This window comes from Sorex fumeus, unplaced genomic scaffold (genome assembly GCF_029834395.1).
Source record: "Sorex fumeus unplaced genomic scaffold, SorFum_2.1 ptg000151l, whole genome shotgun sequence".
Lineage (NCBI taxonomy): Eukaryota > Metazoa > Chordata > Mammalia > Eulipotyphla > Soricidae > Sorex > Sorex fumeus.
The window spans coordinates 4,434,058-4,458,830 of NW_026606208.1; the positions used below are offsets into that span (position 1 = coordinate 4,434,058).

Sequence of the window (24,773 nt, forward strand, 5' to 3'; positions counted from 1 at the left end):
TCCCCCTAGAATTGTAAGTGGACAATATAAGTTGTGCAAAAGATAGGTCAATTTAGGGTTGACCTAAGTTAGATTATGACCGCTCTCTCTTCTCATGCTCATCCGTCCTCCAACAAACATCAAACGAATTCACAGCTGTGATTCACTGACATAGACAAAATGCTTAAAAGCAAGACTTTTTATCAAGAAGCAATGGGACTCTGGAGAAGATTCAAAGGTGAAGTGAATACAATGTGGTTGGTAGGTGCCAAAATGATGAAATCATGTCTTGGCTGGTTCAGTAGAATTTGCACTGAGACAATGACCTTAGCAAGTAACGAGAGCATCTTGATGCTGCACAGGGCTATGGCCCAGGTAACTCTGATGATCTGCAGCCAATCAGGATGACCAGCACTTCCTCCTAGAGCGTGAATAGGAAGGATTCTTTCAGCTCATCACAGTCTTGGAAGCAACTAATGGATCATCTTATTGCTTATCTGCTTAGCACACATCACTGCCTGGCATCACAAAATTTATCACCCCAAGTCACATTCCCTAGTGAAGGTCCAGAAAAAAAATTCTGCTCTATATTCCACATCAACATTCAATATGAAACTCTGGGCTAGTTCATCAGCTATGTGTGGCCCCATGAAGAGAAAAATATGAAAGAAAACTTCATGAAGAAAAGTATACCAAATATACCAAAAATACACCAAATATTTTATAAGTGGAGAGATTGCTTACTTTTAATGCCTTCTAGATTGTTCCTCCATACTCATTTCTTTTTTCACTTACCATTCTCCAAGCCCATGTATATGGCAATAGAAGATGAAATCTGTTATTTTCCTTTTCTAAAAAATAGGTAAGCACAAAGCAACATTCATAGAGAGAGAAACCAAAAGTGATCCCCAAAATGAGGAGTTCTTAATATCGTAAAAACACTGATCCAGATCCCCAGACTGGAGACAAGGGTGAAGAGAACTGACATTCAGACTTAGCAGTTACTTTTGTGACTCTGCACCCAACTCCAAATGAGAAGAGTTATTTTACGTTGTTTAACACAATGAATGCTTCACCAGTAGCAGTTTTCATTTTATTGCCTATTCTTATTTATTTATTTGAAGTTTTCCGTTTTATAAATAAAATCTGCAGAGGTAGATCAATAAAAAAGATCTTTAATTGCTACCAGTTGGCAGACAGAGGAGAGATTAAGCAAAGGAAGTGTGAGTTACAATTTGTCATAATTCAGGTCTCTACTTGCTAACAAGACATAGGATATGCAGCTAATTAAACAAACCAGGGCAAACCTTCATCATCTTACTCTGCATCTTGAGTTTCTGGCCAAGATAAACCAGGAGGAGAGTGTGGACATGTTAATGTCAATCAAAGGGTGGTGCAAAGAAAAGGGCGGGGCTTAAATTTTTTTTCTTTTCTACTGTTGAAGGTTACTTAACTCAGCCACAATCTCTTTCTAAAGGAACGAATTGCCAATTTTGCACCAGTGGAAGAAAACAAGGTATTGTGAACATTTCTTTGTTTAAAAACATTTATTTATGATTTTCCTCCTTATTAAAGTGTCTAATTAAATCAAAATTATCAAAATTCTTTCTCCTAAAAAAATACCCACCCAAAAGTTATAGGTAAAGCCTCTCTCTCCAGTAATTCTGCACAATTTAGATAGAAAGCCAGAGAAATTGTTTTGTGGGACTTTGAATGAAATTTCCCCTAGTCATGCTTTGGGATTTGTTCTACCTTTTTATGTCTACCTAGGCAAGAGAAACAGAATATTCTTGAAGTAACTTTCTGAGAAACTTATTTCTCAGAAAGTAATTCAAAGAATATCTCAGAATTTGAGCCCAAACATTTTGACCCTTTGAATCAGGGGCTTGACAATTTTGATTCTGGTTATTACTTAGTGAAATTAAAAGTTAGGTTTCAACCTCTCAGCCCCAGTCATGATCCTTCGAGAGAAATCACCTCATGAGCTGTGAGCTTTCTTTTCTCTGGTGTAAAAACCTAAGTTTCTAGTACCCTCACTATACGATTAGTTTGTATCATAAAACTCTTGGAAAAATAGCTTTAGTTACTGTAGAAGTTATTGTATTGTCCCTGTGCTTATTAATTTTATAACAGTATTAGCATTGGTGGATTTGATGCACACAGTTCCTATATCTCACAACTGTCAAAGTTTCCAACTTATTTTTACAAAATCTCTGACCAAAATTTTGTATCTTTCTTCAAGTTTTCCACTATTGAGTTAAATCTCACTAACATCACTCTCAGCACTTTCAAACATTTCTTTAAAAATTAGATGGCAGGTATCTGAGGAGGCAATGCAGTACAAGAGCATACACCTTACATGTTTGAGGTCCTGAGTTTGATCCCTGGTACCAAGATATTATTAGATATATAAAAATAAATAAAACATAAGAAGTTTTTTCTTTACTGTTCTGAATTATACTTGATATCTTAATTAGAGAATCAACACATCTGAAATTATTAGATTTAAATCCCCTCAAGAAATAGTCCTCTTTCATCAGAGAAAATTATTGTTTCAGGAATTTGTAGCATAATCTCTAGAATAATCATAAACTATAAGAAATAAGGTAAAAAATAAGAAATAGATAAAAATATCAGACCATAATATATCATTTTCTTCCCCCTGGTAAGTATGTCTTAGCATGGAGGTAAACATTTGCCTTATTAATGTAATCCATAAATTCTGAAAATACATAATTCATTGATAGGTGGTAATGGAAGGGTATGTCACTTGAAAAATGGGCCAAGACAGAAACAGGGAGGGAACTTTTGACATGCAATTGAATCTGCTGAGAAAAGAAAAATAATCACAGGCAGGTTCTGAACATTCTATGAGGGTGTAGAATTATGACAATGTAAGAGTTGCTATTTTTTTCTTTAATCAAATAAAGTTAGCCTAGGATTATCATCAGTTTCTGAGCTCAACTAGACCATCATTTAAAGATTGATGAGTTGTTTGGTTAGGTGAAAACTTGTGGCAAGAAGGGATTTTCATAGTATCACTTTTAATCCAAGCCATAATCAAAACAAAATTGTCTACACTTGCCTCTCCCTGAGTCAACTATTTTAGCCTCTCCCTGGATTCAATTATTTGACAGAGAGAACGCCTATCTTTTTAACATTCATTGTCTAGGTGTCTCAGAGGGTGAAATAAAGTTAATGCAAGATTTAGTTCTCTAGAATATTGGCATTGTGGGAGGTTTCAAACCTAAAATTTAATTTATTTTTGATCATTTAAGCAGTTCAAGATATTATTTGGTATACAATGACAATGGATTAAACAAGCTATTTTTTTTTTTGTATAAGAAAACTAGCTTTAGAAGGTCTCCAGTATGTGAAAGTAAAAGCCAAAGACATTGGCTTCTCTACTTCTTCATAAGCATTCTCTAAACCATATTATTTCAAGATTTAATAAATACAACAGAATGTCTGGATCCCAAATAATGAACATTGTAAAAGAATGATAAATGGTGCTTGCAAATATTCCTTTTGTACAAAGTTCTGAGCTTAATGATGTTTGATGTAGAACGCCGAATAAGAAAGTTGTGTTCTCAAGGAAACTACCGTGGAATTGGAAGGATATAAACGGAAGAAATAGAAGTCACTTTGTGGTAGGTGTTAAATAAGCATCTAGAGCTCTGTTGTGGACTCTCCATGGCAGACAGGCCCCTGTTCACTCTGAAGGCCAAGAAAAGCTCCCAAGGTAAAGAGGAACAGAACAGAGTAGGATTTCTCTAAAGGAGGAAAAAGGCATTCCAGGAATCAAGAACATATTAAACATGCGAATGAATCAATAACATTAAAAAATTAAAATATAGGTGATAGATAAGCAAAAAAAAAAGTTCACAGTTGGAAGGATTCATGGGTATTTCTCATTAACTGTGTGAAGTCAAGAATAATCTCTTCCTTTGTTGAAAGGAGCCCTGGACTGAGAGAGTGAGTGGCTCGCTTGGACTGAGACAGGGAGAGGTTCTGACTTTCTCACCAAGTGTTTCCAACAGGATCTGATATTACCAAAAGTGCATTAGTACTAAAACTTGAGGCAGTTCTCTCTTCTCATATGTAAAATAACAATGTTGGAACAGACTTTTCTTGAATTTTACTCAATTATTATGAATATATATGCTTATGTGTAAGTACACTATTAAATATGAAAGTATAATTATATGTGGGAAATAGATATAGCTGCATAAACATTGATAGCAAAATTATGCAGAGTGATTTTACAAAGTTAATTGTGTAAGCTAACAGTTACTTGTGTAAAACTGCAATAAATGGAAAACATTAGTTTTTAAATGTTTTTGTTGGGGCTGGAGCAATAGCACAGCGGGTAGGGTGTTTGCCTTGCATCCAGCCAACCCAGGTTTGATCCCCAGCATCCCATATGGTCCCCTGAGCACTGCCAGGAGTAATTCCTGAGTGCAGAGCCAGGAATAAGCCCTGAGCATCTCCAAGTGTGACCCAAAAAAGGTAAAATAAATATATAAATAAATAAATAAAAATAACAATAACTGTGTTTGTTTTTTGGGCCATCCACAGTGGTGTTCAGGGCTTTCTGCTATCTCTATGCTTAGGGGGCTGTCTATGGTACTGGGGATAGAACCAAGGTTGGCCATGTTCAAGGCAAGTACCTTATCCACTGTACTCCAGCCCCAGAAAATATTATTAATATGATCTCTGTCTGTGTTTCATTTTCCTTAGGTTTTCCCAATGGACTCCCTAGCAAAATCAATCAACCAATTTGCCCTGGAGTTTAGCAAAAAACTGGCTGAAGATGATGAGGGTAAAAATATCTTCTTCTCCCCCTGGGGCATCTCAACCACCTTGGCCATGGTCTATTTGGGCACCAAAGGTACCACTGCAACCCAGATGGCCCAGGTGAGTGGTGAAGGTCAATGTCTTTTGTGGTTTTAAGTATGTCCTCTGGCAACATCAATAGACGATGAGGTGACAGAGTTTGATTCGACATCAAAAAATAGGTTTACATGTATTGCTGAGATATTTCAAGAAGCAGTAGCTCAAATTTTAGAGAACAAAGACATCTTTCTAAGCCCAGAAAATTTTTCTTGAAGGAATAAATAGAAAAATCAAGTGTTTCTTTATGATCCTTGTAGTTTATTTGGCTGTTTCTTTTTTCCTTTCTTTCTTTCTTCTTCTTCTTCTTCTTCTTCTTCTTCTTCTTCTTCTTCTTCTTCTTCTTCTTCTTCTTCCTTCTTCTTCTTCTTCTTCTTCTTCTTCTTCTTCTTCTTCTTCTTCTTCTTCTTCTTCTTCTTCTTCTTTTTTGTAAATTCATGCTTGTCTGAATAAATCTACAGAGTACACTAAAAAGGTTAAACAGTATTGCTGTATAAATGATTTTTGATTTGCCTGGAGCACACTCAAAACATAGTGCATGGATAGTAATAGACAACAAAATACATAATAATGTAACTATAAGTAAGCATGTGTGCAAGCATAAATTTGTATATGTATTTTTTTATAAGTATACACTTTTAAAGGACAAGTGACAAAATTTCTGTACAACAGGGGACTTTCAATACCAAGTGTGGTTAAAAGTGCCAGCCAGTAATTTTCTGTGAGCTAGGCAAAGTATGTATTCTACAGTTTGAGCCTAGAGTTTTGTTTTTATTCTTGTAGGTTATGGAATACTGTGTAGTTAAAAACAAGAATAAAATAAATCCCAGTTTACAACTAGTTAAAAATATTTTATTACTTTAAGGCTTAATTACAGATTGGTAGACTTCATCTTAGATGAATTCCAACTTCCATCTCATACAAATGTGTTTCTAGGTGTTACTTGCTCTCTTTTAGTTCATGTTAATTAAGTGCTGACAGCTTCCAGATGAAATTAAAAGTAAGGATTTGGTCCTCAATGCCAGCTTCCAGTGCAGATGGTATCTGCTATCAGCCTGGGCCAGCGCAGCCCATTGGTAAGGGAGTCCTCTTCATGGTGGGCTGAGTCCAGGATGTGGCAGATGGTATCATTGCCTTGTTTTCTATTGTTGTGTAATTTAGGGGAAACATAGATATCTGCATCCTTCCTGGTAACTCTCAACTGAAATGTTGGGGGATCACAAAGAAACTATGCATATACGTCAAGCTCTAGCAAAGGGAGCTGAAATACCAACATAGAAAAAGCAGCAGTAATTCCCCACATTTCTCTAGAAACTTGGAACAATATCAGCTTTTGCTTAAAGTGCTAATGTTTGCAGTCGAATACTCGGACTTCTTTTCAAAACAACTACCGGTAAAAGTAGACATGAAAAATCAGAGAATTTGATCACAGAGTACATTACCAATATCACCCTAAAAACAGATAAAAGTATTAAATGAGGAGACTAACAACAGAAATTAGAATCTTAAAATTTATTTAAAGCAGGGCTGGAGAGATAGTAGAGCAAGTAAGGTACTTGCTTTTCATGCAGCCCATTCAACTTCTATCCATGGTACCCCATATGGTTCCCTGAGTCCTGCCAGGAGCAATTTCTGAGCACAGAGTCAGGAGTAAACACTCAGCACTGCTGGATGTGACCCCAAATGAAAAAAAGAAAGAACAAATGATTGAAAGGCAGTACCTGATTTACTATATTCAACTAATAAACCATTTAAATCAGAGTTCTCTTGCTTAATAAATGATACGTTCCATAGTTGTTAGACAGACAGGTATTTGCATATGTGAATTTCCTATGATTATGTCTGTTCTCTATAAAGTTCACTCATATTTTATTTTTATTAAAATGACAGGTGCTTCAATTTGATACAGATCAAGATGTCAAATCTTCTCCTGAAAATGAAAAGAAAAGAAAAATGGTATGCCTTACCTTCTAATTTTTGGTTTATTATTGAGAAATCCCTTTCAGCACATGTATTTTAGTGACTGATTTAAGCAACCGTTAATTGCTACTTTTTTTTGGAGCCATATTTAGATTATAGAAACATTTTAAAAAATACTTCTAAAGGATCCTATTGTTTATTTTATTCATCCTATTATTTCTTAATATATCCTGTTATCTTTCCCCTCCTTTTCTTCCCTCTCAAATCTATTCCACTTTGGAACTTGTTTTCTTCTGCAAAACAAATGTAAAAAAAATTGAGAATAATAATAACCTTTTTGCTTTTTTTTTCTTTTTGGAGACGCACTCAGCAGTGCTCAGGACTTACTCCTGGCTTTGCACTCAGGACTCATTCCTCGCGGGGTTCAGGGAACCATATAAAGAGCCAGGGATTGAATCAGGGATGGCTGAGTGTAAGGCTAGCAGCCTACTCACTGTAGGCTTTAAAGCCAGAATAGCTTTAGAGCTTTTACATGGCTCACATTAAAGAAAAGTGTTATCTGCCTTAGAATCAATAGCAATTTTTGTTTACAGTACACAAAATTCTTTTGTTCAGTTATGAGATTTTCACACAAGCATAACTCTTATTCAATGTTTTCATTTGCATAATCCTTTCTTTATAGGATTTCAACTCAGACCAGGTTGGAGAAATACATTTTGCCTTCCAGAAACTAATTTCAGAAATCAACAATCCCAGCAATGCCTACATTCTTAAAACAGCCAACGGAATCTATGGGGAGAAAACATACCCATTTCACAACGTGAGTGCAAACATAGCGCTTTAAGCTAACAGAAAGACAGAGCCACTTGAGACCAGTGAATAATCTCTTTGTTCATACCAGGGACAATCATAATACTGCAATGCAGAGTAGGTGCTAGTCATGGCAGTAGTAGTGTTTGCAGCAATTGTGGAGTTATTTTGATTTGTTTGCTTAAGGAAGGTAGGTTTCCAGGGAACACTGAGTGATTTTTTTTTTTTGAAAAGGTACAAAGTAAGCCAAACAAGTTTCTGAGTCTCTGGTTTAGATCAATACATATCCAATCATAAAGGAAGTTGGTAACAGGTTACAAGTAAGATCTGTGATCTGATTTTTGTTTATTTAAAGAAAGGAAGTTGTGACTTAAATGGTCTCTGCTTCACAGTAAATAGAACCTAGGAGACAGAATAACAGAGCAGGGTGGGTCCTAGGGACAGAGGTGGTATGCGGTTTTAGGAGTCAGACTAAAAAAGCTAATGAATGGCTAGTACAAGTCATTCCACATCATGACTTCAGAGGATCTAGGAGATTTTACATGGAGTAATATCAACCTCTTCCCTTTGATAGCTAAACCCCCAAGACTTCATCCTAAATTCTGACTTCTCAGGGTGATGCACCTTGAGCCAGGCCAAGAATTTTCTTCTCACAATTGCCTGTCATATCCCTTAGCACATCTTGGAAGAGAACACACAGATGTAGATACCCAGGGGCAAAGACAGGGAACATTCACAAGTACAGAGGACTAGCAGCATGCAATGACATTACCTTGTAGTTTCACGTTTCTCTTCCTTGACCATGTTTGGTGAATTCTGAGGATGTTAAGACATGGGCTTTTAATTCATATTTTAAAAGGCATAAACATCAGCCAGGTGGAGCCCAAAGACATTTTTGTTATGGTCAATCTCATAAACTCTTGATCGCTTCCTAGTTCTCTTGAGCTATGAGGGCACTGGGGAGTTAGAAAGACACAACTATAAAATGATACTTCTAACGTCTCCACAAACCCAGGAAGAGGGGACCAGTTTTTTCTCTCGGGTCACCCGATGAAATCTTTACCCATGCATTGACAGTGTCCCAAAGGCAGATAGATTTGCTTAGATTCTGGGGGGATTTGGCATCAACAGCGGGCACCTGCCACACCCATGGGCTGACTTTGGCTCTGATTCTGCTGCAGAAAGTCAAGAGCAAGTCCCAAAGCCTCTCGGCGGCTGGAATTCTTCTGGAACTCACAGTTAGAGCTTCTGCTTGATTCCACTCCCAATTCCCGGGCATGGGTGCCAACAGAAGGGACTTCAGAAGCTCTAGCACTTCAGGAGGCAGTGACGTCCTTCCGGGTTTGCAAAGTCCTTCCGGGTCTGGCACAGCCAGTCCAGGTCCAGCTTAGTTTAAAGGACTAAGGAATCCTCTCAGATGTGCTCAGGATTGAAGTGTGGAGGGAAGAGAGTAATGGGGTGGGTATTGACAAGTGTCCATCTATCCAGCTGGGTTTGCAAGAAGACTAGAAATGGCTTGATTTCTCAGTTTGGGGACAGCTCTGTGAAAAGGAATTTTTACTGTTATCTTTCAGAAATATTTGGAAGATATACAAACATATTTTGGTGCAAAACCACAGTCTGTGAACTTCGTGGAAGATTCTGACCAGATCAGAAAAGAAATCAACTCTTGGGTTGAAAGTCAGACGGAGGGTAAGCTTTTCCCAAGCATCATGGGATTATTTTGGTATTATCAGCATGACTTTTGTAAGTGAACTATGGAAACATTCTAAATGTGCAGACTTAAAAAAAAATCTATTAGAATTTAGTAGGCACACACATTTGCCACTATGTCTTATCTAAAACAGGCATGTTAGGCCACTCATTTTACCAAGTAGACAAATTACTACAAACAAATTACTACATCCACTCATTCCAAAGAGGGGTCAAAAGATTAAAAACCAGGAAAACTCAAAAAAAGGAAATGATAAATTCTGTTTTATCTATGGTTTCTTTTAAAAAATTGCTACCAATCCCATCAATTCACGGTACATTGAATGTTCTTGATCATCCAAGTACTTTTGAAAATAAGTCCATGCATTTGCTGGGATATGAGATACGTTGCAGTAACAACCACCCGAAAGGCTTTGGCTTAATGCCAAGATAAAAGTCTCTCATAAACTCTGTTCCAAAATGTTTAGAGGCCAGGTGGCTAAGTGAGCATTTAGATAATCCAAAGGAATCATGATTCTTGTCTTCAAATTTTCCTGAGATTCCCTTTTCACAATCACTTAACCCTCACTTGAGCTTTTTCTGCTTCTAGAAGTCTAACCAGGGCATCATGACAAATTTAAAGTTAGGGAAGCATTCACAATTCTATTACCCAATTACACCAATTCTTTATCCCTAGAAATTTACAAGGAATAGCATGTTTAAAGGTATCCATAGCAACATTGCATATAATATGAAAAATGGAAACAAAATACTTAACATCAGAATGGATTAATTCATCAAATATCAGTCACGATCACGATCACGATCACGACCATCCTGTTGTTCATCGATTGCCTCGAGCAGGCCCCAGTAACGTCTCCTTCGTCCTAGCCCTGAGATTTTTTTTATAAGTGCCATATTCAAGGCTCTTTCAGGATTAGGAGAATGAGACCCTTCATTGTTACTGGTATTTGGCATATTGGGTATACTACGGGGAGTTTGCCAGACTCTGCCATGTGGGCAGGTTACATTCAGTAGCCTGCCAGTTTGTCCAAAGTAGGAATGAGACAATAAGATGTTGCGCGTCAATGCAGTCAATAATTACTATTAGAACTGACAAAAAGAAAAGTTCTTTTAGAACCTTTATCTCTAAGTTCAAGATGATGCCTGCAATTGCTTCTTTGGAAATCAGCAGGAAGTAGGGGGGAAAAGCCCAATGGAAACAGCTTTTTTGAAGGGGAGAAATTTCATATTCATTTCTACTTGTCACGCCCCACTAGTCTAAACTTAGTTACGTGCTACACCTCTTCCTGCTGGGTGATAATTTGCCCCAGTTTTTTCCTGGACTTTTTTGCAATGACTGTTGTCTTAGATGTAAGCAAACAGGGATGGCTACACCCGACTTGCTTCAGGAAAGCCTGAAAAAAGCCAGTGTTCAGCAAAATAGTCACATGATCATTAAAATATGAACATTCTGTTTCTAAGAGGAAATTGAAGAACTCTTAGAGGCGGCTTAGCAGTCCTTTATAAAGCAAAGAATTAATAAGGAATATTTAAGAAGTAAGGAATCTGAGACATTAAAGAAATTGAGTCAAGGTCAGACAGCTTAAGGTTCATGAATAGAACTCAGTGAATTACATCTTTGCTACAAAGTACATGGAATTGTATTAAATCTACTAAACAGGTACACCCCGAATATACATTTGTATATCTTATATATTTGTATTATTTAATCATATATGGAATATACATGTCAAAAATTTACTTAGGGTCCCTCATCTTTCAAGTTCAGCATGCTTAAATGTATCCAGTGCTTCTCACACCTGTGGTTTCCTGGTGTATTCTCTGTCATGGGGATTGGATACACCCCCATCCCTGTCCCCAAACCAGAAATCTGAGATACTCTGCAATGTCAGTTTCCTTTCCTTTGTCTCTGTCTCGGTATTTATAAGTTAGTTTTCCCTTTACAATCTCTTCCTCTACTGTTTTCAACCCTTGTCATCCATTTATCTCTATCAAGACAATAACCTGTTCTGATATTGCTCTCTTCAAATCCAATGTCCATCCAAAGGCCCAAATGACCACACTAAAATATGAATCAGACCAGGGAGAACGTGTCACTCCTGTACTCAGAACCATTCATGGTGCCCTGTGACCTACAGAGTGAATTCAAGCTCCCTCAATTGACAAGTAAAACTCAGAACAATGGAGCCTGTCTGCCTCCTCCTTTTTAAGTTGTGATATTCCTGACTTCAGCTTAAGCCTTCTGTAGTCTAAGTGACTCAGGGCCTCCATGCTGTGTTACTCACTGCGGGTGCCTGGTTCACTGTACTCCCTCTATATGAGCACCTTGCCTGATCCTACTCCCCCCACCCCCCCACCCCCCCCACCCCACCCCCGTCACTTCCACTGGATAACTTCTCGGGCTTCCCTCAGGTCTCCAGGGAGTTGCAACTCCCTTTCTCAGATAAGAGCCTCATCTTGACTTCCATAGAACACTCTGGAAGCTATGAATTCAACATTGTTATTGAAATTAAATCTGACTCATGGGCTCCAGGACTACTACTGTGTTAGATTTCAGCTTTGAATTGATGACCCATAACAGGTGGCTTATCCCAGTTGTTCTGGGCACTCAGGTTTGTTGGAATGAATGGAGGAAGTTTGGTAGGTCTAAATTCTCAGTTCCTTTTTCACTGCAGTAGTGACTCAAAAGCCATGGTGAGGCAAGAGTGGTCGTGATACTTTCTCCTGAGTTGGAGTCACCCAAAACTAACTAATGTTTTCCACAAATAGGGATCCCTTGTCATTTACCTAAGGACTTGTACTAGTCTAAGTTTGCGTGAAGCATGACTATGATTGTATGGGCAAAGACATGTCCTAATGTCCAAGATAAATACAATGGAGTAGAAGGAAGACGAAGAGCAATGCTGGAGCTAACTCAGGTGTCTCAAACACATAGACAGCACCTGTTCTTGTCTGAAAGATAAGCAGGAGCCTTATAGGCAGGAGGGTTGGGGATATTGATCCACCACCTTCATGTCTCCCGGAAGTTTCAGAGCCTAAAGGGGAGCCATGACCTGAGGGCACTTGAGTCTGTGTTTTCAGATCTTGCCTTGCTTTGTCAGTGTAGACCAACTTAACCCTGGATACTCAATTGTTCTAATCATATATGACTCTGGATGGCTTGAAATGTGGTTAATCCAAGAGACAAATTCAAATTTTCACTTGAGCTACCATTAATTTAATAGGTCACGTGTAGTAACCTTCCAGAAGCCAGGAAGGCTTCCAGAGTAGACAACGAAAAATTGCACTTGTGCTGAACTGAACCAATAACAACTCAGGAAGGAAAGGATGTTTTTGCAATAGTGACTTCATAGTCAAGGTACAAGCCGGCCACCCTTTGAGAAATCTGTGCGTAGAGTTGAGGAGCGCAGCTAATAAGCTCCCACTGGGCCCAGCAGAATCTCTGAAGAAGTCTCGAGTTCTAGATCCCAATACTTCACTCCTTTGGCTGGGCCTCTGACTAACCAGAGAAGTAAAATTTTCCCTTGAGGGAGAGAATGGTTCTCCTTAATTTCGTTTACATCTTGGATACAAATACATGCAGTTTGAAGGATACTCAACATCCAAATAAAGAAATTAAGCTCTTTGGCATCTTTGCCTTCTCCATAGAACATGGAGCATCATAAAAAGAAGGCTGTTAGAACTCCTGGATACAATGGACTACCTGAAAGAGATTTTTTTTCTCTTATTCTCTCAAACAGAACTTTCTCCAGGTAGCCACCTGGACTGTTGATCCTATAAATGCCAAATTCACTCTGATGAGCTCAGTTCCTCTGTCGCCATTATTAATTTATTTCCTGGGTTTTTTTTTTTTTTTTGTCTTTGGTCTATGGGCTCCTTGAAAGTGGGGGAAGGAGGGTTTGGTGGTTGAAAGATAGTACAGGGATTCAGGTGTTTGCCTCACACGTGGATAATTCTGGTTTGGTTCCTGGCACCACATATGGCCCCCTGAGCTCTGCCAGGAGTGATCCCTGAGCACAGAGTCAGGAGTAAACCCTGAGACAACACTAGAAGTGGCTCATTCGGGGAGTTGAGGGCAGGGGGAGATGGGGAATCTAATTTTTAAATTCTTACAATACAACAATCTACAATTTTCTTGCATGTCAGGCATTTTAGTATCATATTAACAGGTGACCACCAGAACGTAATCTAAACCCTTCTCTTCCTATTTAAATACTTAAATTATCAAGGCGCTATGTGATTCTTTGGCCAGTAGGTGGCGCATAAACTCTCCAGGGAACACTAAGACATCCCTGGAGTTAGTCTGGTGTATATTTTGAAACTGGATTTTCCTTATTTTTCTTGCCCTGTTGCAACAAAACATTTTAAATGTCCTAGCATAGTTGTAGGTCCAGATTAAGTTCTTTAAAAGCAAATAATCCCACAAAATAAGACAATACAACTTAAGTCAACGTCATCAACTTCAAGTGGTAGTTTAAAATCAATTGAACTTCTGACTACAAAACCCAGCTCCTGGAAGAGAACAGCGCAGTCTCCTGCCCCCACGCCTGGCTGTCCTCGCTGGGGCCCCTTAAAGGAGGGCGGGTTGAGTTTCCCTCCCTGCCCCGAGCAGAGATCCGGCAGCCAAAGACCTCCACAATCAGCCACAACCATGCTGAGACCACTCTCCACACGCATGAAGGTACGGGCAGAGAAACAAAGGCATGCGGGTCCCGGGACTGGGATCGGGGCTGAGCATCCTCCACCCAGATCCTCCATCTTCCAGTAGGCGGGGGTCACACCCACCAACTGACCCCCAGCGTCGTGTAATACCATGAACGGCCAAGACTCAGAGACTACAAAACCCAGCTCTCGGCACCCGACATCTTATTATCTCATTCTTACTTTGGACAACCTGGCAGGCTACCAAATGTAACCTGCCCACACGGCAGAGTCTGGCAAACTCCCCGTGGCATACCCAATATGCCAAATACCAATAACAATGATGGGTCTCATTCTCTTAACCCTGAAAGAGCCTTGAATATGCACTTTTAAAAAAAATCAGGACTAGGACGAAGGAGAAGTTACTGGGGCCTGCTCAAGGCAATCGACGAACAACAGGATGATCCTGATCGTGATCGTGAACTTCTGACAGCAAGTAAATGTGCTAAAAGGTGGTCACTCATTCTCCACATTGTCATTCCTACCCAGGTTACCAGAAAGTCACGAGAAATGGGAAACCAAGATACTGGAGTTCCTGTCATCTCTCTTTTTTTTTTTAACTACATTTTCCCCACTAATTTTTCCATACCTAAATATTTTTAGAATGAAAATAAAAATGTTAAATATACATATAACCAACATGTTATCTTCAACTCCTAAAAAGTTTTCCTCGGTTCCATGTAATCCTTATTTTAACAATTAACTTGTAATATATAAAGGATTAGAAAACATCTGATTTTTTTATCCCATGCTCATGTGCTGAACACAGAAGGAACCATGTGATAAAAAGGGCTGCGACTTTCCTATTGAGGGCTAGTTAATCTATTCACACTTTCAAATGAGCATTATGCGTGTGACATTGTTATTAACTTATTATTTTGAACTTCTGCCCACCACCATTTTCTCCCTTTCTTTTATTAGCTCTGCTGATTGATAGTTTAATTTATTCTACTTTTTCTCTAATATTTGGAATATTAGAAAATTCTAATGGCCGTGCTTTTACATAAAACATATTACGTGTAAAAAAACTTTACATATAGTATGTGCTATAAACACACAGTGTATGTATATATATTATATATATATAACATATATGTAGCATAGATATAAATATCTGGGGTTAATCCAAGATTCTTTCCTTTAGAATAAAACATTTTTGACGACTGCTATCACACTTTTACCACTACACTTTCCTATTCTTGATCTTAGTCAAAAGGATTAGAAGTGATTACTACAGTTTTCTAATTCACTTTTCTGCTATCCTTTTTTTACTACTCTTCCCTACTACCTTTCATTGCATCATATTATTTCTGGTATTGTAGTTTCATGCTGTAAATGACTTTTTTTAAAAAAACTATATTGAGCCTTAATGACTCTACCTCTATAACTGGCTCCTATTTTGTCCGCCTCTGCCTGGTCTCTGCCTAGCGTCTCATGGGTCCTAACAATACTTGCTGCTTCATGGCTGGTCCATGCAGTATTCCAGTCTGCTTTGACGGGACACAACCTCTTTCTTTGAGTCTCCTCTGTGTCTATGTTTCCACACAATTTTCTCCCCTCCTTATTCAAATTTCCTTCCCTTAATAAGGACATGAACCATTGGTTTGGAGCACACCGTACAATCAGTATGATCTCATCTCAGTTATATTTACAAAGACCCTATTTTCAAGAAGACCACATTACAGAAATGAGGGGTTATGACAACAGACTTTTTCTTTTTGCTTTTTGGGTCACACCCGGCAATACACAGGGGTTATTCCTGATTCATGCACTCAGGAATTACTCCTGGCAGTGCTCGGGGGACCACAGGGGATGCTGGGAATCAAACCCGGGTCAGCCACATGCAAGGCAAAAGCCTTAACCGCTGTGCTATTGCTCCAGCTCTAAGACTTTTGGAGGGGCATAATTCAACCCCAAACAGTACTATTCTCACAAAAACACAAACTGAATATTTATTGAGGAAACAGCAAATAAATTCTGAACTGAGCACTGAGGGATGGTGTAAAAGAATTTTTTTTAGTGTCGAAATTATGGAAGACAAAGAATGAGCAACTGTCCCAAATTAAAGGGCATTCACAGGAAACAGCAATTACCAGCAGCTTGAGATCTTGTATTGATTTCTGGTTCAAAAATAAATTGGAATAATCAAGGCAATTTAAGCAGAGTCTGCTAATAGTATTATTCTATCAATGCCAAACTTTTGATTTGGATTATTGGTGGACATAAGAAGTTATCATAAAATAATATGATAATAACATATAATAATATAATTTTAATAAGAATGACATGCCACTAGAATGTAACTAGACCATTTGAAATCTGTCCTTTTACTCTTGCAGGTAAAATACCGAATCTCTTACCTGATGATGCTGTGGATTCTGCAACCAGAATGGTTCTGGTGAATGCCCTTTATTTTAAAGGACTTTGGGAACATCAATTCTCAGTCCAAGACACCACAGAGAAACCTTTCAGAATCAACAAGGTAAGATCTATTAAAATCATTCACATGACTGATAGAAAAAAACTTTCTGTTTTAAATTCACTCTTCTTTGTGAAGATATATATCTGCAGACAGGCACAGATCATTGAGCCAAAAGTTTCCAATCCCTTCCCACCTGGGAATTCTTTTATAATTTGCTTTCTCTGAAAAAGACTATGCACACCATTTATCACTCACTCTACTCTCCTTAGACAGAGTGGGTGGGGGACGTTACATTTATTTCCAAGTGAGAAATACAATGTGGCTATGCAGTGCAGGACCATGGTTAAGTTAGAAGTTCACGGCCACCAGACTCCTAAACACTTCACCACCTTCTGCTGAACCAATACTACCAAATGCCATCTTCTACCAAACTCACAGGCTTAGCAAGTAAAAGAAACAAAATGTTGCAGTGAATGCTTTAGCATCTCTCTGCGTTAGAAACAAGCGTCTTTTTGTAGTAGGGCAACCACCAAAGTACTCTACTTTTGCTTTTTTCGGAAGTTCATTTTATTAGAACATGCAGCACTGTCTTTCTTTTTTTGGACCGTTCTTCCACTTCTCATTACGTATTGCAGGTTTTTCCATGTCTTGTGGATCGATTGCTCAGTTCACTCTTTTGCTAAGGGATAGCTGTCCACATGCTATAGTTTGTCACTTTCTTCACCTTATTTTTTGAAGCACAGTGGTAGGGCGTTTGCCTTGCATGCAGCCAACTTGGCTGACCTGAGTTCGATTCCTGGCAAGCTACCGAGAATATCTCACCCACACAGCAAAGCCTGGCAAGCTCCCCGTGACGTATTTGATATGCCAAATAGAGCAACAACAAGTCTCACAATGGAGATGTTACTGGGCCCACTCGAGCAAATCGATAAACAACGGGAGGACAGTGCTACAGTGCTACAATTTTTTGAAGGTTGCTTCTGGAAAGGGTCAATTGTCAGGAAAGCTGCTATGGACACCTCTGTGTAAGATTTTGTATGATGTGAGGTTTTCACCCATTTGCATAAGTACTCAGGAGCACAGTTAGCTAATGCAGTAAGTAGAGTGTTGAATGTCCTAAGAAGCTGCTAGATCATTCTCCACAGTGGTTTTACTCGGCCCCCTAGTGGCAGGGAATGACAGCCTGTTATTCCACATCTGTCTGCAGTCTGTGTGCTCAATGCTTGGACTGGGAGTTGTGGTTCCAGAGTGATAGAACAGCGGGTAATGCTTTTGCCTTGCAAGCAGTCTGCCTGGGATCGATTTCCAGCATCTTCTATGGTCCCCTGAGCACCACCAGAAGTAATTCCTGAGGGTAGAGCCAGGAATAACCCCTGAGCATTGCCGATGTGATTCCAAAGGCCAAAAAATAATAAATAACACACACATGGTAGTGTTCTCATTGTTTCTTAACTGAAATTCCCTAATGATGTATGATTTTATTTATGGGAATATTTTATTTCCTTGTTTGCCTTCCCTTGGGCAGCTATATCTTGGTCCTTATCATTAGCCATTTTTTTATTAAAAAATGCATTGTTTGCTTTAATTATTATTCAGTTTTAAGGCTTCTTGGTAAATTTTGAATATCAGCTCATTTTCAGAGTTATTTTTCAAATATTATCTCTTAGTCTATTGCTGGTCTTGTCATTGTCTTAGTGAATCTCCATTTCATGGTACTATACCAAAATTTGCATAGAAAATACTCCATATTCTGCTTCTGAATCTTTGTCACTTGTAGAATTTGCACACCATATTAAACGCTTATCAACTCTAGCTTGTTGTGAGGTACAGAAAAACCAACAATCATATTAGAGAAACCAACTCACACATTGTTTTTTTTGTGCTGCACATATTTCTGGAAAGCAAGATCTGATAACCTGATCAGCAGATAGCAACGAATCACCAGTAGTCTGCCAGTGTCCTGATATACTCAGACTCAATGCTGATATTAAGTGATCTTGCAAACATTTCCTACAGACTTCAAGCAAACCAGTGCAAATGATGTCGATGAAAAAAAATCTTGAAGTTTTTCACATAGAAAAGCCACAAGCCACGGGCCTTCAACTTTACTACAAGAACCGGGACCTCAGCTTGCTCATACTACTGCCAGAAGATGTCGGTGGGCTGGATCAGGTAAAGACGGGAACCTGACTAATGGGAAGATGATTCCAGGGCTCCTCTACTCTGATGAAAAAGGACACATTTTTCGTGTTCCTTGATTTGATGTGCCTATTGCTCAGAATGGTTAAGTTATCTACAGACACCTCCAGTGTTATGTGGCCCCATAAGAGCCACAGCACGCGTGTGCGCACGCGCGCGCACACACACACACACACACACACACACATTATTTGTCTCTATCAAAATTGTATGGGTGAACAGACCGGCAGTGTACATCTTACTTCTTTCTCTGGTAGGACCTGCTTAATTGGAGATTAGAGTTTTTAATCACTTGCATTAATGTGAATTCAGATATACGTTTATCACTGTATCATTGTCATCCTGTTGTTTGTTGATTTACTTGAGTGGGTGCCAGTAATGTCTCTATTCGTCCCAGTCCTGAGATTTTTAGCAGCCTCTCCTTACTCATCTTTTCCCAATGATTGGAGGCTCTTTCAGGGTCAGGATAAAGAGACCTGTTATAGTAACTGGTTTTGGCATATCGAATATGCCACAGGGAGCTTGCCAGGCTCTGCTTGTGCAGGCAGGATACTCTTGGTAGCTTGCCAGGATCTCCAAGAGGCATATATATATATATATATATATATATATATATATATATATTTCTCTCTATGATTTGTTGCCTACTGTCTGAACTCCATCAAACATGGTGTGGTAATTATGGAAAATGGGTAGGAAGTGTCTTATGATGTGTCTGGAAAGCGGCCTGGAGGAGCATGGCTGCAGTTGGGTAATGGGGGTCGACGGTCAGGTCTGGGTCCCTTGGGGCAGGGAGGACTCTCGCCTGCCCTACTCTGGGGCACCCTGAGTGAAAACAGCCTGGGATGAAGTATGTTTAAAAAATAATATTTAAAATAGTGGAATTACCATGAGATACATAGCTACAAGGCTGTTTATGGTTGAGTTTCAGTCATACAGTGTCCCAACACCTGTCCCTCCCCCAGTGTACATTTCCCACCACCAATGTTCCCCATTTCCCTCCCACCATAGAGGAACTTTTCTTCTTCTGCTCTCTCTCACCTTTGGGGCATTATGGTTAGCAATACAGGTAATGAGAGGTTATTATGTTTGCTCCTTTGCCTAATTTCAGCATGCAGTTCTAATCCAGATTGATCATTTCTAACTATCTTTGTCATAGTGGTCCCTTCTCTATCCCAATTGATATGTTTTTATACTTTGTACTGACTTCTAAAACTTAAAAATGCCCACATTTTTTACAAACTTCACAATCTTCAGGAAAATAGTTTGTATCTTGACCAGCTACAAATTGTATTAGTTGAATCACATTCAATTAAGTCATAACTATGAAGTTAACTTACTAGTTTTCTGCCATGATTTTGGTAGATCAGGTTTCCAGTCAATGTCTGCACTGGGCATTGGTTTCTCACATAAGAGTGACCTGTCTTTCTTCATGTAGTGTTTCATTTCTAAGTGTGCCAGAATCTTTTTTTATTCTTAAGTTTTTATGACTTGATTTTGCATGTGTGAAGAATAGCTTTTTAAATTGTAGCATAAGGTTGGTGAAACTAGACAAGGTGGTAAAAATAACACCAAAGTTTTGACCCATGGGAGTTATACTTTTGTAAGACAAGCCTGTCTTTCTTTTCTTTTCTTTTCTTTTCTTTTCTTTTCTTTTCATTTCCTTTCTTTTCTTTACTTTTCATTTCTTTTCTTTTCTTTATAATGTAGGAGTACTGCTATTTATTCAGCCATTGATTAGGCTGATTGAATTGGGCATGAACTCCACCATTTTTTTTTCATTTTTAATAATTTTATTTATTGAACCACCATGAGAGCAGTTAAAAGCTTTCTGGTTTAAGTCTCGGTCATATAATGAAACACCTGTACCTTCACAAGTGCCCATTCTCCACAACCAAAAGCCCCAGTATACCCCCATCCCACATCCACACCCTACCTGTGGGCAGATGATTTCCACATTACTCTCTCTCTACTTTGATTACATTCAATATTTTAACACCAGACCCACCATTATTATTTGGAATTTTATCCCAACACTCAGATTTGCTGACAAGGCAACAGTGGACAATTTGTTTTCAATTGCTGGTTATGATTAACATATGATGTTGCGCGGCTGCAGTAGTGGCCAAGCAATTTAAAGCTAGAGCGATAGCACAACGGTAGGGCATTTACCTTACAAGTGGCCAACATGGCCGGCCCGAGTTTGATTCCTCTGCCCCTCTCGGAGAGCCCAGCAAGCTACCGAGAGTATCTCGCCCACACGGCAGAGCCTGGCAAGCTACCCGTGACGTATTCGATATGCCAAACACAGTAACAACAAGTCTCACGATGGAGACGTTACTGGGCCTGCCCGAGCAAATCGATGAACAACGGGAGGACCATGCTTAAATCTGGAGAGACTTCTGCCAAAACCTGCTGGGTTCCAAGATTTGTTCCAGAGTCTCTAAGATCATGGTGTTAAGCAGCTTGATCAGGGGCCAGAGAGGCCATTCGTGGGCAGCGAACAAGGGTCTTGTTGGGATGGGGAGGAAAGGGTTGGCTCCACCCCCATTCTGAAAGGCCCCGCGTGTCTCATCATTGAAGGGCCCAAACCTGACTGTCCAGTGGCCTCTGGAGGTTGGCGGCCACTGGGCCGCCAGTGGGAACAGATCCAGGTATGAAACCAATTCCCAGCTGGGATGGCCCAGAGCCAGTAACCTACTGCAGGGTCCATACACATTTCTGCCAAAAGCTGCGGGGTTCCAAGCTTTGTTTCTGAGTCTCTGGGATCATGGCTATTAAGCAGCTTGATCAGGAGCCAGAGGGGCCATTTGTGGGCGGCGACTTGGGTTCTTGTTGGGATGGGGAGGAAAGCGCCGGTTCCACTTCCATCCCATTAGGCCCCGCATGTCTTGTCACTGCGGGCCCAAACCTGACTGTCCAATGGCCTCTGGTGGATGGAGGGCACTGAACCGCCAAGATGGAGCAGGCGGAGGGGCAGCACCCTTTCCCCTTGGGGTGACCCGACGACAGTAACCTACTGCGCAGTCCGGACACATTTCTGCCAAAAGCCGCTGGGTTTCGAGATTTGTTTCTGAGTCTCTGGGATCATAGCCGTTAAGCAGCTTGATCAGGAGTCAGAGAAGCGTTTGTGGGTGGTGACTCGGGGTCTTGTTGGGGTGGAGAGGAAAGGGTCCTCTCCACCCCCATCCTGTGAGGCCCCACGTGTCTCGTCACTGAGGACCTGAACCTGACTGTCCAATGGCCTCTGGCAGATGGGTTGCCAAGGTGGAGCAGGCAGAGGGACAGCACCCTTTTCCTCCTGGGGTGGCCCAGCAACAGTAACCTATTGTGGGTTCCAGAAGCATTTCTGCCAAAAACCACTGGGTTCTGAGATTTGTTTCTGAGTTTCTGGGAATATGGCCATTAAGTGGCTTGATCAGGAGCAAGAGAGGCCATTTTTGGGCAGTGACTTGGGTCTTATTGGGAAGGGGAGAAAAGGGTCAGCTCCACTCTCATCCCGTGAGGCCCTGTGTGTCTCATCACTGTGGGCCCAAACCTGACTGTCCAGTGCCCTCTGGAGGATGGCAGCCACTGGGCTGCCAGGGGGAACAGGCCAAGGCATGAAACCTATTCCCACCTTGTGTGGCCCAGTCCCGGTAACCTACTGCAGGGACAGGACGCATTTCTGTCAAAAGCCACTGTGTTTCGAGATTTGTTTCTGAGTCTCTGGGATCATGGTGTTAAGCAGCTTGATCAGGAGCCAGAGAGGTTGTTCGTGGCTGGTGACTAGGGGTCTCATTGTTATGGGGAGGAAAGGGCTGGCTCCACCCCCATCCTGTGAGGCCCCACTTGTCTCATCACTGTGGGCCCAAACCTGACTGTCCAGTGTTCTCTGGAGAAAGACGGCCACTGGGCCGCCAGGGGGAATAGGCCAAGGCATGAAACCTATTCCCACCTGGGTGGCCTAGAGCCGGTAACCTATTGTGCGTTCTGAACGCATTTCTGCCAAAAGCCACTGGCTTTTGAGATTTATTTCTGAGTTTCTGGGATCATGATCAGGAGCCACAAAGGCCTTTAGTGGGTGGCAACTTGGGGAGTCTTTGGGATGGGGAGGAAAGGGCTGGTTCTACTCCCATCCCATGAGGCCCCACATTTCTCCTCACTAAAGGCCCAACCTGACTGTCCTGTAGCCTCTGGAGGATGATGGCCACTGGGTTGCCAGGGGGAACAGGCAAGCACAAAACCTATTCCCACCTGCGGTGGCCCAGCTCTAATAACCTACTGCCGGGTCCAGATGTATTTCTGCCAAAAGCTGTTGGGTTTCGAGATTTGTTTCTGAGTATTTGGGATCATGGCCATTAAGCAGTTCAATCAGGAACCAGAGATGCCATGCCTTCAATTATATAGCTGAGCTGGAGCTGGTTTGTGGGTGTGTCTCCCACAGACCTAACTTTTGGCCATTTACTTTCTTGGTAAACTTTGCCCCAAGTTTTTGGGTTCTGGTCAAAGGCACAGCAGCAACTTTGGGGTATCTGGAAGTCTGAAGGCGCCATCAGGCTGCTGATGCACTTGCCTCACAGGTACAGATTGACCTGCTGGCGGCACCATACCCCAAGCCTGTCTTTCAAGTAGTGTAGGTGGCTGAACCTTTAAAGGTACGATCATATTATTAATCTACATAATTTGCAAGACTCTTATTCATGGCATTATTTGCATGTAGAAATTCTTAAAGTAGCAAAAGCGTGTCCTTAAAAACATACTACCAAAAATCAAACTGTGGCTTTTTCCACACTGGAGAAGCCTGTGTTCTCATTTAATCATGCATTTCTCATTCTCTCCTCTGTAAGTAAATTTATGTAAATAAAAACTACTTTGATTCAAAAAATCAAACTTTTTTCTCTTATATACATATGCATATATGAAGATAATAAAAACATTTCTTATTATACAATTAAATTATAAAGAGGACAAAACACATTCAAAGCATTATATTCATTAATCTTAGTATTTAAGGGGTTTTATTTCCTTTTTATTCTTTTGCATCATTTGCATTTACTTACTTTCATCTTGCTGGGGATTACATAATACAGGCATTTTATTTTATATCTGTTCATTTTCCCCCAAGGAACTACATACCATGTTTTCAGAATGAATATTTTGGCCCACATCCGGTAGTTCTCTGGCTCAGTGCTCAGGGATCATCTCTGGTGGGCTCTGGGGACCATACAGGATGCTGGTGATGGAACCCAGATCAGCTGCCTTCAAGGCAAAGAAACACCCTGCCTGCTGTACTATCTCTCTGGCTCCAGAATGAATACTTTTGCATACACTCTGACATACAAGTTGTTCTAAGTATGCCTAGTTATATAAATCATTTCCAAATATTTGTATTGATGTATTTACATGCATAATTGCGTGTTTTTGTAGAAGTACGTCTATTCGGAAGCAGTGACAAACTCTTCCATATCCTAGAGACAATGAATCTGCAGAACAGTGACCTTGTAGGTCAGCAATGTGAGGAATCTCAGTACACAAGGAATTGTTCATGTGCATTTCTTGCGACTCTGGAGAGTGGGAGTGATCCTAATTTGTCTGTGCAATATCCAAAGGGTGCAGCCAACCAGTATTCTCACTCTGCTTTGCAATGCACTGACTCTTTCTTCCTCGGTCCCTACCCTGCAGCTGGAGAAGGCCATCACCTATGATCAGCTGAGTGAGTGGACCAGCGAAGACATGATGGAGATGTACACCGTCGAACTTCATCTTCCCAAGTTCAAGCTGGAACAGTCTTACGACCTCAAGACAACCTTAGCCAGTATGGGGATGAGTGACGCCTTTAACCAGAGCAAAGCTGATTTCTCAGGAATGTCCAAAGAAAGAAATTTATATCTATCCAATGTCTTCCACAAGTCTTTTGTGGAAATAAATGAACAAGGTACAGAGGCTGCAGCTGGCTCTGCGAGCGAGATTAGTGTGCGAATTAGACTCCCCACCATTGAAATCAATGCAGACCACCCATTTCTCTTCTTCATCAGGCACAACAAAACCAATAGTATTCTCTTTTATGGGAGGTTCTGCTCGCCTTAGAGCCCAGATCTATCTCATCAGACAAGACCATTTATAGTTTAAGCCATACTCATCAATTGAAAAA

General features: G+C 40.3%; 1 protein-coding gene across 1 annotated transcript; it reads left to right on the plus strand.

Moving 5' to 3' along the window:
- Nucleotides 1–4,728: 4,728 nt before the first annotated feature.
- SERPINB10 (serpin family B member 10) lies at nucleotides 4,729–24,773 on the plus strand. The gene is made up of 7 exons (XM_056106989.1): nucleotides 4,729–4,896; nucleotides 6,763–6,828; nucleotides 7,475–7,612; nucleotides 9,177–9,294; nucleotides 16,359–16,501; nucleotides 18,458–18,613; nucleotides 24,305–24,773. The coding sequence occupies exons 1-7, from the start codon at nucleotides 4,729–4,731 to the stop codon at nucleotides 24,707–24,709; spliced, it is 1,194 nt and encodes a 397-aa protein (XP_055962964.1). The 3' UTR covers nucleotides 24,710–24,773.